Source organism: Typopeltis vanoorti, chromosome 13 (assembly GCF_054136105.1).
Source record: "Typopeltis vanoorti isolate ZY-2024b chromosome 13, IOZ_Tvanoo_1.0, whole genome shotgun sequence".
NCBI lineage: Eukaryota > Metazoa > Arthropoda > Arachnida > Uropygi > Thelyphonidae > Typopeltis > Typopeltis vanoorti.
Window position 1 is genome coordinate 4,399,046 of NC_143561.1, and position 20,255 is coordinate 4,419,300.

The 20,255-nt window shown below is 35.5% G+C and overlaps 1 protein-coding gene across 2 annotated transcripts in view; it reads right to left on the bottom strand.

The window, feature by feature from the left end:
• The window catches only part of LOC150099896 (5-taurinomethyluridine-[tRNA] synthase subunit GTPB3, mitochondrial), a 132,288-nt gene that overhangs the window by 65,432 nt on the left and 46,601 nt on the right, over positions 1-20,255 (bottom strand). For both annotated transcript variants that reach the window (XM_090402697.1, XM_090402696.1), the window contains exon 5: positions 4,053-4,196. In XM_090402697.1, the coding sequence (XP_090258823.1) occupies positions 4,053-4,196 (144 nt within the window). The remainder of the gene's footprint in view (positions 1-4,052; positions 4,197-20,255) is intronic.

Sequence of the window (20,255 nt, forward strand, 5' to 3'; positions counted from 1 at the left end):
TGGTTAATGGGAATATTGTGTGGTCTAATTATATGTGGTCAATCTTAGCTATACTGATGTTTTAAAGATGATAAAGATTAATTTTTTAAGGAAATATACCAAGTATGAGAACTAGAAATTTTTACTGACAGCCCTGGAATTCATTAAACAGACTGGGAATGAAAGGTTTTTCTGTTCTTCTGAGCTGCATAAAAAAGATTAATTCAGTTCTAAAAAAAAAGTGCTTCCTTAAAAATTTGTGTGTTCTGTTTCTAAAGGCATTCCAGTAAAGAAATCTTTACTAGAATTGACTCACTGACAGATTATTCAGAATATTCTAAAATTCAGAATACCATATTTGGTTTCTAGACTATCATCATCATCATCAAATTGCTGGCATGTACCCTCAAGGGGTGTATAGGATATGACAGTACTACATGAAAAAATTATATCATTACTAACTTCCTATCTACAATTTTCCTCCAAATTAGTCTGTTACTAGTCAAGATTCCAACATAATCAGATCTTATATTTCTATCGTCTAAGGCACTTTGTACTGTATCAATCCACCTATATCTTGGTCTTCCCCTGGGTCATTTTCCTGCCAACCTGGCAGAGAACACTTGTTTTGCTAATCTTTCCTCTCCGATTCTATTTAAATGACCATACCACCTGAGATTAGCTCTGCTAATGCATTCCTGAATGGTGACAATGTCAAGTTCTTTCCTAATATCCTCATTTTTAATATGATATTGCCATTGATGCCATCTGTTCACGCCTATAATCTTTCTCAGGACTCTCATATCTGCGGTCTCTAGTCTTTGGTCAAGTGTTTTACTTCTGACCCAGCTCTCAGATCCTTAAATTAAAACTAGTTTGAACACTGTCTTGTATACAGCTAATTTAGTGTTCCGACTAATTTCTCTCTTACTCCATATGAATTTATTCAATTGACTTCCCACCATACCAGCTTTGCTGATTCTGTTGTTTATTTCTATATTTAATTTACCATCTTCAGTAAAAATCGTGCCTAAGTAGCTGAAATGTTTTACTTGTTCCACAGGTTCTCCATTCACAACACAGTTAAAATTTTCAATGATTCTGCCTATTTTCATTGTCTTTGTCTTTTTATTGCTGACCTTCATACCATATCTATTGCAACAGCTATTCAATTTAGTCAGAGAATCTTACAGACTTGTAGCGGATTTATTTAGAAGTATAACATCATCCGCATAAAGCAAAGAGCTGACATTAACATCTCCAATTTTGATATCAGGTTTAATACCACTTTCCTTCATAATGTGATCCATATAGATAATCAATAACAGAGGGGATAATGTACATCCTTGTCTCACACCAGATTTAACATTAAACCATCTTCCTGTACTTCCTTCAATTCTAACTGCTGACTTACAACTCAAATAAAGACTAAGTATTGCTTGATATAACGCCCCATTGACACCATATAACTGCAGCGTATTGAATAGCTTCTCTCTTGGCACCTTGTCATATGCCTTTTCCAAATCGACAAAACTTAAATACAGATCTTTGTTATATTCCCAGGCTTTCTCGACTATTTGTCGTAAAGTGAAGATCTGATCCTGACAGCCTCTATTTGGCCTGAATCCAGCTTGTTCTTCACCAAGCTTTTCTTCCACAATTCTTCTCAACCGTTTCTCAAGTATACTTGCATAGATCTTGCCAGGAACACTCAGTAGGGAAATACCTCTGTAATTCTCACATTCAGTTTTATTTCCCTTTTTATATATGGGTACTATGAGAGCTCTACTCCAATCATCGGGAATTCGTCCCTTTGTCCAGGCTTTCTGAACTATGCAGTGCAGCCACTGTAAGACTTTTATACTACCATACTTCAGCATTTCTGGTCGAATATCATTTACTCCTGCTGCCTTTCCACATTTCAAGCCTTTGATGGCTTTTTCTACTTCAAGTATGCATATGTATTCCTGACTGCATGCCTGGTCAGTGTTGTTTTTTATCACTGTACTGTCATCACTGCTTGTTTCATTTAGCAGTTTTTCAAAGTAATTACTCCATACTTCAAGGATATCTTTTTCTCCTGTTTTCATGTCAACTTTATCATCTCTTACTCCTTTTACAGCACTCTTTCCTCCATTCCTAAGCTTTTTCAACAACCTCCAGAATATTTTGCCACCTTCTTGATATTTATTTTCTATATTCTTGCCAAAGTCCTCCCATGACTTTGTTTAGCTAGTTTTACACACTGTTTAGCTTTGTTACATTTGTCTCTGTATTCTGTAAGAGTAAAAGCTGACTTATTTGCCAGGAACTTTTGATATGCTTTCTTCTTTTCCTTCACTGCCTCTTTAACTTCCTGTGTCCACCAGGGAGTTCTGATTTTTTTAACCTTGCACACAACCTCACCACATACCTCTCTGGCAGAATCAATCAGTGTTTTCTTCAGAGTTTGCCACTGAATCTCCAAGGCTTGATTCCTGTTCTCAAACTCTTTCATTTTCTTTTCAATAATCTTTCTGTATTTTAGTCTAAAGTTCACATCTGAGAGCTGCTCAACTTTTATTGGATTTAAAACTTTCTTACATCTTATTCTTTTCAATATGAAATTCAATTTTATCCTGCTCAAGACTAAATAGTGATCACTTCCAATTTCAAATCCTCTGTACACTCTGGTGTCCTGCACCAGGGAGAAAACATCACTATCAACAATAACATAGTCAATGAGACTTTTCTTATTCCTAGCTTCTTCTCTCCATGTGAATTTGTGCGCATTTTTATGTTGGAACATGGTGTTAGTAATAACTAGTCCATGTCCTGAGCAGAAATCCAACAGATATTTGCCATTATTATTAGCTTTGCTCTTTTCTCCAAATTTTCCCAAAATATTTTTGTATGTCTCACAATCATTTACTACTCTGCTATTTAGATCCCTAACAAGGACCAATTTTCCTTTTTCATTGTGTCAGTTGCTTTTTCTAAAGCCTCAAAAAATTCCTCCACTTCTACCTTAGTAGAACCTTCTGTGGGCTTTGCATAGGCACAAATAAGTCTCATTGTCCAGTTCCCTATTCTCATATTTGCCCACATTACTCTACTTGAGACTGACTGCCATTCAAGAAGATTAGCCTCGTATTTTGTGTTGAATACTATGGCTACTCCTTCTTTTCCTTGATTGTCATTGCCTGAATATAACATTTTGTACTTATTGCTCAGAAAGATCTCACCAGTTTGGTCTTTTTTGTTTCAGTCACCCCTATTATGTCGATCTGGTACTTATCTAATTCCTCAGCTAGCTCCATTTCTTTGCCATTCAGGCTTCTTATGTTGATAGTACCAATCTTTAACTCTGGTAATGTTGAGTTGGGGTTTGTTTTCAGATTTGTTCCAGTAGCTGACTTTTCGCTGTTCACCCTGGTTCCCTGGTGAAAACAACGGGGGCCTTGTTTAACCGGGCGACGCCCCAGCCGGCATGAAATTTTGTCATGTTGTACCATCATTTTTTATTTTGGTTTAACCAATAAGAATACAATTTGGTCGGCTAAATCCCAAATTGCCAGCCCATCCTCGTTCATTCAGTATCAAAGTAGATACCCAACAGGGTGCACCACGAGAAGGTGAGGATTGGACATTAGGTCAGAAGCCCTGGTCGGTTCTCCGCATTCCTTTAAAGGCTATGTGGAGGTCTCCTCTCAGTTATACAGCTTTGACCCTTAAGCACCCCATTTCTAGACTAAAAGAACCAAATTATATTACCTTCACCCCACCTCGCTGACAGAATTGAAACTGTTGCAGCAAACACATTTTACAGTATATTTGGTTTCTAGAGAACCATCACCAGGTTAATTTTTATCTTGAGAATTATCAAGACAAAAATTTATGTCTGTTGTGTTTTGAATGGTTAAAAAAAAAATAAATGCATAAACAAGAAGATTAGAACTGTAGGTTAGGACTGTTCTAAGTATAGAATCAAATAGGAGCAACATGAACTTCATGTTTAGAAAAATTTAAAGTAAGTAAATTTTTAAGTATTTTATTTTTATTATGAGATATTAAGATGAAAAATTAAATCTTACACAGTATATTCAAAAGACTACTTTTTCCAACATTAGGCTTTCCTATTAAAGTAATTCGCACACCATGCCTCAGTCTCGAACCCTTCCTACTGTCTTTCAGATGTTTGTCAATTTCTTTCAACAATTTCTGAATCTCTTCTTCAACTACTCTGAAAAACAAAGAGCAGAATTAAACATACCAAATTTGCATCCAATGAAAACCACTCAGATTGCTTCAATTATACAGAATTCAGATGTCTGTCAATTTCTTTCAACAATTTCTGAATCTCTTCTTTAACTACTCTGAAAAGCAAAGAGCAGAATTAAACATACCAAATTTGCATCCAATGAAAAACACTCAGATTGCTTCAATTATACAGAATTCACATTAATGTTATTACTCTGTGTTCAGAACTACATGCCTAATCACAAGATTTATTGTGATTAGGCATGCAGTTTCAAGCAAATATGTTTAAAGCACAATAGCATAGCTTACCTCAAATGTAGGCTCTGACAGCATTAGCAGGAGGATACATTTGGACTTTTGAAGAGGGGAAATTAAGAAAAGGAGATGAGGAGGAAAGGTTTTTGATGATGATGGACTCCTGAAAGTGGGAAAGGGATGGCATAGTATTCTGAAACTTATGTTTCAGAATATTCTATTCTGAATATGTTTGTTTATTGTTCAAATGTGGTACTATTCTTGAGAGACACTTGTGACATTAAATTAGGAATTATAAACACGTTAACACAAGAATATTTTAATGTTTGCCAAATATTTCAGTCTGAAACTATCAGACCATCCGCAGTGGGTTTGATAGGAACAGTTTTCACAAGGTGGAATACAAATAATTGATCATTCAAAAGTAAAATGAGCTGCGTGATGTTACATTGCTAAGCATTAAAGAGAGGTAAATTTCATCAGAGTGATTTATAAATTATAGGTATTAATTCACAATTTCATATAACAATCTTAATTTATAAATTCAATTAAAGATAACATTAGACTAATGCAAGAATTAAAGGTCTCAATTTAAAAAAAAGAAAAAAATTTAGTGTGTTATCCGGATTAAACTTTCCAACATTTTTGACAAGGATATACAGTCATTTCGATTAAAGTTAGTGCGTTGAAGTAAAGCCTCAGCACTCTCTTTGAATAGGCGTTCGAATTCATAGAGACATCTGTGTAGAAGGTGAGTCTTGGACCAGAGAATGTTGTGGCTTGTCTCTATCCCATGCTGTGCCAATTCAGACTTATTTATCAGATTTGTTGTAAAGAATGTATGATTGATGGTCTTGTATTCTTTTTTCTATAGAGCGTCCGATTTGTCCAAAATACAACAGATTGCAGTGACAAGGAACTTGATATACAGCAGGCAGAGACATAGTTGAGCGTTTATCTTTAGAAGAGGGGAAATAGGTGGATATTGTTCATAGGAATATAAGTGGCTGTTAAATCATATTTCTTCAGAATTCTTGAAATTATTATTATTATTATTTGACACCTCCAGGGAGTCCAAAGACTCATCGAGGGAGAGCACCTGCTCTACAACTCTGTCTCAAACACTCAATCCACCAACTGACTGCAACTACACCAACGCCATCTACTGCAAACCACCGCCACCAGTATTTCCACAGATAACACAAACATCCATGCCCATGGCGGGATTTGAACCCACAGCCTTTTGGCTGGAGAGTGGTTAGCGTATCTATCTAAATTGGTTCTGAAATTCCAGAAATATATGGAATTGGAACTAGACGTATTGATTCTTTGTTGTTCTGGATTGGATTGTAGGAATCAAACAGATGTTGTGTAGTTTTTTTGAAGAAGCCATTTAATTTCATGTGATGTTTGATAGTTGAAAGTTCTTTCTGTAATTCATGGGAAGTTGAGCAATTAGTTCTAGCTTATCGAATTAAACATTTTATGATTCCTGTTTTTTGATAAGGATGAGCAGATTGTTTGAGAATGTAACGTCCAGTAAAAGTGGGTTTTCTGTAAACTATTGTTGTCAGAATACCTGAAGGTGAGCGGATGAGGAGGATGTCTAAACAGGATAACTTGTCTTTTTCAATCTCCATGGTAAACTTAATATGAGGATGTAAGGAACTGATTTTGGCTAAAAGGGAGGGTAAGGAATCTCTGTTGTGAGGCCACACTGAAAAGATGTTGTCTATATATCTCACCCAAAAGCTTGGTTGAGGGAATATAGATGAAAACAGGACGTTTTCTAGATGTTCTCAATAAAAGTTGGCTAAAGCAGGTGAAAGTGGACTACCAATGGACTTTCAACTATCAAACATTCACATGAAATTAAATGGCTTCTCCAAAAAAATTACACAACATTTGTTCGATTCCTACAATCCAATCCAGAACAACAAAGAATCAATATGTCGAGTTCCAATTCCATATATTTCTGGGATTTCAGAACTAATTTCAAGAATTTTGAAGAAATATGATTTAACAGCCACTTATATCCCTATTAACAAAATATCCACCTATTTCTCCTATTCTAAAGATAAACGCTCAACTATGTCTCTGCCTGGTGTATATCAAGTTCCTTGTAACTGCAATCTGTTGCAGTTACAAGTTGTTGTTAGACAAACCGAATGCTCTATAGAAAAAAGAATACAAGAACATCAATCATACATTCTTCACAACAAATCCGATAAGTCTGGATTGGCGCAGCATGGGATAGAAACAAGCCACAACATTCTCTGGTCCAAGACTCGCCTTCTACACAGATGTCGCTATAAACTCGAACGCCTATTCAAAGAGAGTGCTGAGACCCTACTTCAACTCCCTAACTTGAATCGAAATGACTGTATATCCTTGTCAAAAATATGGGAAAGTTTAATCCAGATAACAAACTTTTTATTTTTAATTGAGACCTTTAATTCTTACATTAGGCTAATGTTATCTTTAATTGAATTCATAAATTAAGATTGTTATATGAAATTGTGAATTAATACCTATAATTTATTCATCTCTGTGATGAAATTTACCTCTCTTTAATGCTTAGCAATGTAACATCACGTGGCTTGTTCTACTTTTGAATGATCAATTGTTTGTATTCCACCTTGTAAAAACTGTTCCTATCAAGCCACTGAAGGATAGTCTGTTAGTTTCAGACTGAAATATTTGGCAAATATTAAAATATTCTTGTGTTAAAGTGTTCATAATTCTCAAATATGGAACTTTTTCAAGTCACCAACATTGCTGGCATGCTTAGGTGTTAGATATTATTTTTAATTTCTTTTAATGATACAGTAATCCCTCGATGAGTGCACCCCCGATTATAGTGCGTTTTGATTAGTGCGTCATTGTTTTTCGATACCCAAATTCGATTAGTGCGCCTATGTACATCTTAAAAATAAATGTTACAGATTTTAAAAATTTTCTATCTATAATACATTTTTATGGTTAACTATTTTAAAAAATCACTCTCCAGAATGAAATAATTTAGTTATCGATTTAAAACATTTTACAAGGTTATTTTTAATGGCATACTACGCTCAACTATGTCTGCCTGGTGTATATCAAGTTCCTACTTCCATGTACACTATGTTCCAAATTTTTACTGCCAAAATTTATGTCGTCTGCTATAGTACACCCACAGATTCGAGACCCTTCGACACTTCTGCACATGTAACAAAAAGGAGAATCCATTCCGATAATAGGGTAATCAATCTCTTCTGGGATGAGTTGTTTATTATTACATGTCGGAATATTAACTTCTCTTTTATGATCATTGTAGTTTTTAAAGTGGTAACTATTTTGCTTGTATAACAGTTGGGAAATTTTATCTATAAAGCACATGATTTCGGGTGCTGGCGACCAATTCGTATGTCCTTCATTTCTTTCTCCCCTTCCATGATAACGTCCAAGAGTTAATTAAATCTCATTCTGAAGAATTGAGTGATTCTGACCTGCTAAATTTAGATGCACAGCGGGATGATCCCGAAGAATATGAAGAAAATTTAACACTGATAGTCAGCCAAAAGAGATTTCACAGAAACAATTTCAAAATATTTTTCGTACAAAGTTTTTAAGCAGCAATGCTTAGAGGCTGACCCTGATGAAGAGAGAAGCAGTAAAATTTGCAGAAGAGTAGAAATGGTAATAGGGCCATATTGGTTGTTGGTTGTATGAAAAAAAGAAACAAAATTCCCTGCCAAACTATGTTAGCTTAATTCTTTGTTAAGAAGCAGAATAATTAAATTTATATTCTGAATATGTTTTATTGTCTTTCAGCTTCATGGTTTTCCTTTAACTAGGCCCTGAGACATACCTTAATTCTTTTATAAAAAAATTAAGGTGCATAAAAGAAATTTGAGGAACGAATTATACATTTTCCCATAGGTTATTCTATTCGATTAGTGTGCCTGTTTTAAAGAACGCATTAGGTGCACTAATCGAGGGATTGCCATATTACAAAACCAAAAGAACAAACTAAATTATAAAAGGATGTTTACTGACAAGCTTATCCTTTCATTCAATAAAATAAAATGGCAAACAGCACTCATTATATTTGATTTATGGGGTGGACTACAGGTTTAAATAAAAACTTTAATAATAAATTCTGTTTTGACTCCTATTAAGGTTATCTTCACAAATATCTACATTTATATACATACTACATATTATAGCAACTAGCAACACAACATACCATAGTGACCTGCATAATGTCTAAAACTACTTAATCCACTTAATCTGACCTCTTGTGGTAAAAAATTAAAAATAAACTTCCAGCATCCTCAGATACACAATATCATGTTACAGTTGACACAAGACAATCAGTAAGTGAAACAATTCAAATTGTAATGGCAAAAGATTTGAAGCCCTAATTTGGTGCCCTCTAATGCTGTATAAAAGAAGTTATTACAGTTGTAGAGAAGCTGATCTTAAAACGACTGCCTCTTAATTTTTGGCAGATTAATGTAGCCATACTTGCTGAAAGTTTTTTTACTTGGCATCATCATCATCATCATCAAATTCCTGCCATGTACCCTCAAGGGGTGTACAGGATATGACAGCACTACATGAAAAAATTACATCATTACTAACTTCCTATCTACAATTTTCCTCCAAATCAGTCTGTTACTTGTCAAGACTCCAACATTATCAGATCTTATATTTCTATCGTCTAAGGCACTTTGTACCGTATCAATCCACCTATATCTTGGTCTCCCTCTGGGTCGTTTTCCTGCCAACCTGGCAGAGAACACTTGTTTTGCTAATCTTTCCTCTCCCATTCTATTTAAGTGACCATACCATCTGAGATTAGCTCTGCTAACGCATTCCTGGATGCTGACAATGTCAAGTTCTTTCCTAATATCCTCATTTTTAATATGATAATGCCATTGATGCCATCTGTTCACGCCTCTAATCTTTCTCAGGACTCTCATATCTGCGGTCGCTAGTCTTTGGTCAAGTGTTTTACTTCTGACCCAGCTCTCAGATCCATAAGTTAAAATTGGTTTGAACACAGTCTTGTATACAGCTAATTTAGTGTTCCGACTAATTTCTTTCTTATTCCATATGAATTTATTCAATTGACTTCCCACGATACCAGCTTTGCTGATTCTGTTGTCTATTTCTATATTTAGTTTACCATCTTCAGTAAAAATTGTGCCTAAGTAGCTGAAATGTTTTACTTGTTCCACAGGTTCTCCATTCACAACACAGTTGACATTTTCAATGATTCTGCCTATTTTCATTGTCTTTGTCTTTTTATTGCTGACCTTCATACCATATCTATTACAACAGCTATTCAATTTAGTCAGAGAATTTTGCAGACTTGTAGCGGATTTATTTAGAAGTATAACATCATCCGCATAAAGCAAAGAGCTGACATTAACATCTCCAATTTTGATATCAGGTTTAATACCACATTCCTTCATAATGTGATCCATATAGATAATGAATAACAGAGGGGATAATGTACATCCTTGTCTCACACCAGATTTAACATTAAACCATCTTCCTGTACTTCCTTCAATTCTAACTGCTGACTCACAACTCAAATAAAGACTAAGTATTGCTTGATATAATGCCCCATTGACACCATATAACTGCAGCGTATTGAATAGCTTCTCTCTTGGCACCTTGTCATATGCCTTTTCCAAATCGACAAAACTTAAATACAGATCTTTGTTATATTCCCATGCTTTCTCGACTATTTGTCGTAAAGTGAAGATCTGATCCTGACAGCCTCTATTTGGCCTGAATCCAGCTTGTTCTTCACCAAGCTTTTCTTCCACAATTCTTCTCAACCGTTTCTCAAGTATACTTGCATAGATCTTGCCAGGAACACTCAGTAGGGAAATACCTCTGTAATTCTCACATTCAGTTTTATTTCCCTTTTTATATATGGGTACTATGAGAGCTCTACTCCAATCATCGGGAATTCGTCCCTCTGTCCAGGCTTTCTGAACTATGCAGTGCAGCCACTGTAAGACTCTTATACCACCATACTTCAGCATTTCTGGTCGAATATCATCTACTCCTGCTGCCTTTCCACATTTCAAGCCTTTGATGGCTTTTTCTACTTCAAGTATGGATATGTATTCCTGACTGCATGCCTGGTCAGTGTTTTTTATCACTGTGCTGTCATCACTGCTTGTTTCATTTAGCAGTTCTTCAAAGTAATTACTCCATACTTCAAGGATATCTTTTTCTCCTGTTTTCATTTCACCTTTATCATCTCTAATTCCTTTTACAGCACTCTTTCCTCCATTCCTAAGCTTCTTCAACAACCTCCAGAATATTTTGCCACCTTCTCGATATTTATTTTCTATATTCTTGCCAAAGTCCTCCCATGACTTTTGTTTAGCTAGTTTTACACACTGTTTAGCTTTCTTACATTTGTCTCTGTATTCTGTAAGAGTAAAAGCTGACTTATTTGCCAGGAACTTTTGATATGCTTTCTTCTTTTCCTTCACTGCCTCTTTAACTTTCTGTGTCCACCAGGGAGTTCTGATTTTTTTATCTTTGCACACAACCTCACCACATGCCTCTCTGGCAGAATCAATCAATGTTTCCTTCAGAGTTTGCCACTGAATCTCCAAGGTTTGATTCCTGTTCTCAAACTCTTTCATTTTCTTTTCAATAATATTTCTATATTTTAGTCTACAGTTTACATCTGAGAGCTGCTCAACTTTTATTCGCTTTAAAACTTTCTTACATGTTATTCTTTTCAATATGAAATTCAATTTTATCCTGCTCAAGGCTAAATAGTGATCACTTCCAATTTCAAATCCTCTGTACACTCTGGTGTCCTGCACCAGGGAGAAAACATCACTATCAACAATAACATAGTCAATGAGACTTTTCTTATTCCTTGCCTCTTCTCTCCATGTGAATTTGTGCACATTTTTATGTTGGAACATGGTGTTAGTAATAACCAGTCCATGTCCTGAGCAGAAATCCAACAGATATTTGCCATTATTATTAGCTTTGCTCTTTTCTCCAAATTTTCCCAAAATATTTTTGTATGTCTCACAATCATTTCCTACTCTGCTATTTAGATCCCCAACAAGGACCAACTTTTCCTTTTTCATTGTGTCAGTTGCTTTTTCTAAAGCCTCAAAAAATTCCTCCACTTCTACCTTAGTAGAACCTTCTGTGGGACCATAGGCACAAATAAGTCTCATTGTCCAGTTCCCCATTCTCATATTTGCCCACATTACTCTACTTGAGACTGACTGCCATTCAAGAAGATTAGCCTCGTATTTTATACTATAAATTAAAGATGCCAAGAAATTATATTCTTTATTTAATCCTTTACCCAAGTGTAAGCAAACAATGTTTGTGTGTCAAATATCTTCATGACTGGGATACTTGGATATAGAGGCTAATGACTTCACGTCAACTGCTTTAGTATCCCATAATGCAAAGCACACATCCTTGCAGATGTGTGTAATGCAATGCATTATTTTGAAGGGCCATTACCCCCAACCAGTTCTGACCTTTATTGAGGTCTCATCAGTGGGAGCCAGACCCAGAAAAGATACCAAGGTTGAATACAGAAATCATATGTTGCCCATTTAAAATAGTCAAAAGGTGTCAAATCTTATTATTAAAATACTTCAGATCAGAGATAGATGCTGAAAGTTTTTTCACTTGGTTATACTACAAATTAAGCATACCAAAATGTATTCTTGGTTTAATCCTCTTTTAATCTCAAGCATAAGCAAACAACATATGCACATTTGACTTTGTATATAGAGGCTAATGACTTCACATCAATTTGCCTTACTACAGTGCATTATACAAGTCTGAAAGGATATACGCTTTGCATTATGGGATGATAAGACAATTGATATAAAGTCATTAGCCTCTATATATAAACACCTCAGTCGTGATGATACTTCATGAGTAAACATTGTTTGGGTAAAGGATTAAACCAAGAATATAATTTCTTGCCATCTTTAATTTGTAGCCATACTTGTTAAGGTTAGGAAAAGCTTCATAGTCGCTGCTGATTCTAAAAATAGTTTTATTTACATGTAAAAACTTCTGTACAGAACATTCATTTTCTTCTGTCTAATCCTGTGTGAAAAATTAGATCATAGGAAACTGCAGGATAAGATTGTAGGTGATTGTAGGATTAGATTGTAGCCACAGCTGTAGCTGTGGCTACAGTTCTTGCAAAACAGATAAAACACTACATGTTGAATGTACAAGAGCAAAACAAACACCCTCCCCAAACACATAAGAGCAAAACACCACATCCAGGATACATCTGAAAAGATAGCCAAAGACTAATAAAATATAACCTTCGCATTGCATTCAAACCACACATCAAATTAGTAACTCTGATCTGTTCTCCTAAAGACAAATTCCATTTTCTAGCATGTTCTGGAGTGTATGAAGTGGATTTTGACCATGACTTGGCCTGCTATAAATTAACAGGAAGGTTTGTTAACATCTGCTTCATAGGACACAAGAAATATGTTCACTACCATTATTAGAGCAAATCAGGACTGGTACATCATTCTCTGGACATCCCTTCATACAGGATCAGATGAAAGAAAACCAATCTACTATATAGTTATTATAGGCCAGAGAGACTATTTTTAGAATCAACAATGGCTATGAAGTATTCTTCTAACATTAACAAGTGTGGCTGTGTTAATCTGCCAAAAATTGGAAGGCAGTTATCTTAAAATCAACTTTTATGCATCTGTCAGAACTTCTTTTATAGAACATCAGGATGTACAAAATTAGGATGTTAGACCTTTTTCTGTTATAATTTGAACTGTTTCATTTACTCACTGTTACATAATGTGTAACATATTATTGTGCCCTGAGAATGCTGGTTTGAAAACCAGCATATACAGGGTACCAAGTTGCTGTACAGTTCATAAAATAAACTTAAATTTTTCAATATTAGTGACAAACTTTATAGAACTAAATTGCTACAAGCAAAGCTTAGAACTGTATCTTTACAAAGGCAAAAATAAATAGCATTACTTAAGCAAATGTTAAAAATGGCTGGCTTGATCTTGAATGCAGGCACAATCTATTTACCAAATTAGAGGCAACTCTTCGAAGCATGGAATTACTGACTGCTCTGATTGCTTCAGTAATGTTTGTCTTCAGTTCATCAATTGTGTGAGTATTATTTTTATGCACCTTACCTTTCAGGTAACTCCCCATAAGAAGAAATCTGGAGGTGACAAATACAGCACCCCCTGATTTCCTTTAGAAATCAGTCTGTCACCAAAACACTCTTGCAAAAATTGCATTGTTTCAGTTGATGTATGGGCAAGTGGCACTGTCCTCTTCTGAAAACAGCAGTCACATTCTTCCATCTCGAGAAGAGCCAAGAACTGGGTGATGATGTCTTGGCACAGTGAATTGCTCAATGTTGTCTCAAAGAAAATTGGTCCGACAATGTGATGCCATGATACTGCACACCACACTCCAATTTTCTGAGAATGCAAGGGCATTTCATGGAAAACATGAGGATTTTCCGATGAACAAATTTTGTTATTTTGGCTGTTAATGTATCCACTTAGGTGGAACCACGCTTTGTCACTGAAGAAAACATTGTCCAGCTCATGAACCCCATTTTCTTCAACAAATAATCAAAATCATCTACAGTACACAACATGTTTTCCTTATCCAGTAGCTTTAAATTCCTGAACTGAATGAACATGGTATGGACAAAGCTTTAATTGTTTGGTGGCTGTGCAAGTACTGCCATATGACACACCTATCTGTACAAAGAGTTTTCTAAGAGCATTGAAGTTGAACGCTGCAACAAAGCGTTAGATTAATCTCTTACACCACACTCCAATTTTCAGAGAATGCAAGGGCATTTCATGGAAAACATGAGGATTTTCCGATGAACAAATTTTGTTATTTTGGCTGTTAATGTATCCACTTAGGTGGAACCACGCTTTGTCACTGAAGAAAACATTGTCCAGCTCATGAACCCCATTTTCTTCAACAAATAATCAAAATCATCTACAGTACACAACATGTTTTCCTTATCCAGTAGCTTTAAATTCCTGAACTGAATGAACATGGTATGGACAAAGCTTTAATTGTTTGGTGGCTGTGCAAGTACTGCCATATGACACACCTATCTGTACAAAGAGTTTTCTAAGAGCATTGAAGTTGAACGCTGAAACAAAGTGTTAGATTAATCTCTTAACTGTCAAATTCTGAGGAGCAACAGAATCAGGATACTTCTGATGAAACTCCTCCACAACATTTGTGTAAGAACAACCAGCAAAATAACTTGTTGCTCCTGGAAAAGTATCATTTGCTTTCCTCATAAACAACACTACACAATGGATGCTCAATACCCAACACGTGGTAGATAGATTACACAATAGTGGCCAATAATCCTAAGGTGTCATCTATGGGTGAAATGAATAATTAGAATTGAAACACTCTAATGCAACTCAACTTTGATGTGTGTGTGTGTGAGTTTTGGATCACCTTGCATTTCCATGTTAAACATTCATCAGAATTGCATTCCTAATTTGACAAATTAGGAATGCAATTTGTTCATTTCCTCTGTCGATGTCCTGCTTATCTATTGCCTAAAGAGTACAATTCAACAAGTTATTTATTTATTTTAAACAACTTTCTGTCCATCCATGGCACTAGTGTACTACAAATTAAACAAACTCTTGCGTGTGGAATTCCAATAAAAAACACTATTAATTTGTCAGAAAAAGCAGTTAAAATTTTATATGATCTAAGCATTGTTCATGAAGTACAGAATGTATGATCCTATATTATAAAATTTAGAGCACTACAGAACACTAATTCTGTCATCAAGTTTTGAGGACAGAATTCCCATAAAAACATGTCCATGGTGTTGCCAAATTTCTAGTACAGTGGTTTCTCATATTCTGCATACTTCCTTGATACCATATAGCAAGTTGCATAATATATTCAGTTTCCTGAAGATGTAAAAATGAAAAATTATTTTATGCTAATTATATTAATATAATCTATGTTAATCTAACAGATAAGCTTAGGCGTTGATGGTTATTCATGACTTATTTTTCACGGTATTAACAACACCACAAACACTTTTATTAACAAAGATGTTTTATTAACGCTAATATTTCGCTGATTTTCAACTCAGCATCATCAGAGCACAACACACATGTAAACACGACAGTGAGTGAGTGAAACAATATAATTGCAAAAGACAAAAGATCTAAAGTCCTATTTTTGGCGCCCTCTAATGGAAAAAAAAAAAAAAAAAAGCAGTTATCCTTAGGATAACCGTCTCCCAAATTTTTGGCAAATTAATGCAACCATATTTGTTAAGGTTGGGAGAATTCTTCAAAGCCATTGCTGACTCAAAAAATAATCTTTCAGATCTATAACGACTCCTAAATAGCAAATTTGTTTTCCTCCATCTAATCCTGTGTGAAGGAGTGTCCAAAGCGTGGTCTGCCAGTCCCGACTTGCCATAGTAATAGTAGCGAATGTATCTTTCATGTTCTTCCAGGCGGATGTTCACTGATCTTCCTGTTTGCCCATAATAGGCCAAGTCACAGTCACATGGAACTTCATACACTCCTGGGTGTGCTAAAGGGTGAAGTTTATCCTTTGGCGAGCGGATCAGAGCTGCCAGCTTGACATGAGGTTTGAAGGTGGTGCAAAGGCCATGTTTCAACAATACTTTAGCTATCTTTTCCGATGTACCTCTGATATAGGGAATAGAAATGGTCATGTTGTATTCTTGTGTATTACGGGAGGGCAGAGTAATGGGCCTATGTAGTATTTTATCTATTTTGTAGGGATTGTAGCCGTTGGCTAAGAAAGTATGGCGCAGGTACTGGAGTTCAGTGGTCAGAGCTGTATCATTAGAACAAGTGGCTCTGGCTCTGTGTGTAAGTGTTTTTAAAATGCCGTACTGTTGGACTGGATGATGATGTGATTGTTTATGTAGGTATCTTCCTGTGTGTGTAGGCTTTCTGTAAATAGAAAAAGATAGTGATCCATCTGAAAGGCAGGTGACTAATGTGTCAAGAAATGGTAAACAGTTATTTGATTCTTTTTCTACTGTGAAGTGAATTTTGGGGTGTTGGCTGTTTAGGTAGGTGATAAAAGCATCCAAAGTGTCTTGTCCATGGGGCCAGATGGCAAACACATCATCTACATAGCGCAACCACACTTGTGGCTTGTATGTAGCTGTGGTAAGTACTTTGTTTTCAAAGTGTTCCATGTAAAAATTTGCTAATGGGGGAGAGAGGGGGGAACCTATAGCAGTACCATTAATCTGTTTGTAGAATGTCAAGTTCTTTCTTGATATCCTCGTTTTTAATATGATATTGCCACTGATGCCATCTGTTCACTCCTCTCAGGACTATCATATCTGCGGTCTCTAGTGTTTGGTCAAGTGTTTTACTTCTGACCCAGCACTCAGATCCATAAGTTAAAAGTGGTTTGAACACTGTCTTGTATACAGCTAATTTTGTGTTTCGACTAATTTCTCTCTTATTCCATATGAATTTATTCAATTGATTTCCTACAATACCAGCTTTATTGATTCTGTTGTCTATTTCCATATTTAATTTACCATCTTCAGTAAAAATCATGCCTAAGTAGCTGAAATGTTTTACTTGTTCCACAGGTTCCCCATTCAAAACACAGTTGACATTTTCAACGATTCTACCTATTTTCATTGTCCTTGTCTTTTTATTGCTGACTTTCATACCTTATCTATTACAACAGCTATTCAATTTAGTCAGAGAATCTTGCAAACTTGTAGTGGATTTATTTAGAAGTATAACATCGTCCCCATAAAGCAAAGAGCTGACATTAACATCTCCAATTCTGATATCATGTTTAATACCACTTTCCTTCATAATGATCCATATAGATAATGAATAACAGAGAAGATAATGTACATTCTTGTCTCACACCAGATTTAACATTAAACCATCTTCCTGTACTTCCTTCAATTCTAACTGCTGACTTGCAACTCAAATAAAGACTAAGTATTGCTTCATATAATGCCCCATTGACACCATATAACTGTAGCGTATTGAATAGCTTCTCTCTTGGCACCTAGTCATATGCCTTTTCCAGATTGACAAAACTTAAATACAGATCTTTGTTATATTCCCATGCTTTTTCAACTAATTGTTATAAAGGGAAGATCTGATCCTGACAGTCTCTATTTGGCCTGAATCCAGCTTGTTCTTCACAAAACATTTCTTCGACAATTCTTCTCAACCGTTTCTCAAGCATAAATCTTGCCCGGAACACTCAGTAAGGAAATACCTCTGTAATTCTCACATTCAGTTTTATTTCCCTTTTTATATATGGGTACTATTAGAGCTCTACTTCAATCATCAGGAATTCATTCCGATATGTATTCCTGACGGTGTGCCTGTTGAGTGTTTTTTTACCACTGTGCTATCACTGCTTGTTTCATTTAGCAATTTTTCGAAGTAATTACTTCAAGGATATCGTTTTCTGCTGTTTAACTCTTTCCTCCATTTCTAAGCTTCTTCAACAACCTCCAGAATATCTTACCACCTTCTTGATATTTATTTTCTATGTTCTTGCCAAATTCCTCCCATGACTTTTGTTTAGCTAGTTTTACACACTGTTTAGCTTTCTTGCATTTGTCTCTATATTCTCTAAGAGCACAAGCTGACTTATTTGCCAGGAACTTTTGATATGCTTTCATCTTTTCCTTCAATGACTCTCTAACTTTATGTGTCCACCATGGAGTTCTGATTTTTCTATCCTTGCAAACAACCTCACCACATGTCTCTCTGGATGAATCAATAAGGGTTTTCTTCAAGGTTTGCAAATAAATCTCCACGGTTTGGTTCTTGTTCTCAAACTCTTTCATTTTTTCTTCAATAATCTTTGTGTAATTTAGTCTACAGTTCACATCTGAGAGCTGCTCAACATTTGTTCGCTTTAAAACTTTCTTACATGTCATTCTTTTCAATATGAAATTCAATTTTATCCTGCTCAAGACTAAATAGTGATTGCTTCCAATTTCAAATCCTCTGTACACTCTGGTGTCCTGCACCACGGAGAAAACATCACTATCAACATAACATAGTCAATGAGACTTTTCTTATTCCTTGCCTCTTCTCTACATGTGAATTTGTGTACATTTTTATGTTGGAACATGGTGTTAGTAATAACTAGTCCATGTCCTGAGCAGAAATCCAACAGATATCTAACATTATTATTAGCTTTGCTCTTTTCTCCAAATTTTCCCAAAACATTTTTGTATGTCTGACAATCATTTCCTACTCTGCTATTTAGATCCCCAACAAGGACCAACTGTTCCTTTTTCATTGTGTCAGTTGTTTTTTCTAAATCCTCCAAAAATTCCTCCACTTCTACCTTAGTAGAACCTTCTGTGGGACCATAGGCACAAATAAGTCTCATTGTCCAGTTCCCCATTCTCATATTTGCCCACATTACTCTACTTGAGGCTGCCTTCCATTCAAGAAGATTAGCCTCATATTTTGTGTTGAATACTATGGCTACTCCTTCTTTTTCTTGATTGTCATTGCCTGAATTTAACATTTTGAATTTACTGCTCAGAAAGATCTCACCAGTTTTTGTCTTTTTTGTTTCAGTCACCCCTATTATGTCGATCTGGTACTTATCTAATTCTTGAGCTAGCTCTATTTCTTTGTCATTCAGGCTTCTTATGTTGATAGTACCGATCTTTAACTCTGGTGATGTCGAGTTGGAGTTTGTTTTCAGATTTGTTCCAGTAGCTGACTTTTCGCCCTGGTTCCCTGGCAAAAACAGCGGGGGCCTTGTTTAACCAGGTACGCCCCAGCCGGCATGAAATTTTGTCTTGTTGTACCATCATTTTGTATACTGGTTTAAGACAATAAGAATACAATTTGGTCAGCTAAATCCCAAATTGCCAGCCCATCCTCGTTCGTTCAGTATCCAGGCAGATACCCAACAGGGTGCACCACGAGAAGGTGAGGATTGGACATTAGGTGAGTAGCCCTGGTCGGTTCTCCGCATTCCTTTAAAGGTTATGTGGAGGTCTCCTGTCAGTTATACAGATTTGACCCAAAAAAAAATTATAAATAATAAAATAAAATCTAAACTAATCCTGTGAACAAGCTGGATTTAGGAAGAATTATAATACTTTGGACCAGATTCACACATTAAGACAGCTCATTGAAAAATCAATTGAATACCATAAACCCTTATGTTTGGCCTATATAAACTTATGAAAAAGCATTTGATTCAGTTAAAACATCTACAACACTAAAAGTTCTCGAAATCCAGGGAACTGAGAAACAATATATTGAAACACTAAAACATATTTACAATAATGCAATATGTGTAATTAAATTATATAAAAACAATGAAAGTTTCCGATACAAAAAAGGCATCCGGCAAGGCGACACCATATCTCCCAAATTATTTACAGCTGCACTAGAGGAAGTCTTTTGAAGCCTTGATTGGGAAACAAAAGGAATAAACATAAAAGGCTGCATCATCTGAAATTTGCAGATGATTTGTCCTAATAACAGATAATCTTGAAGATCTGGAAGAAAGGCTAAATCAGCTAAATGAAGCCTCCAGAGTAATTGGATTAAATATAAATAGAGAAAAAACAAAAATAATGATGAATAACCACATAAACCATAGAACTGTCAAATTTGAAAGAATAACCACATAAACCATAGAACTGTCAAAGTTGAAAACCATGAAATAAAACAAGTTGCTTCATATGT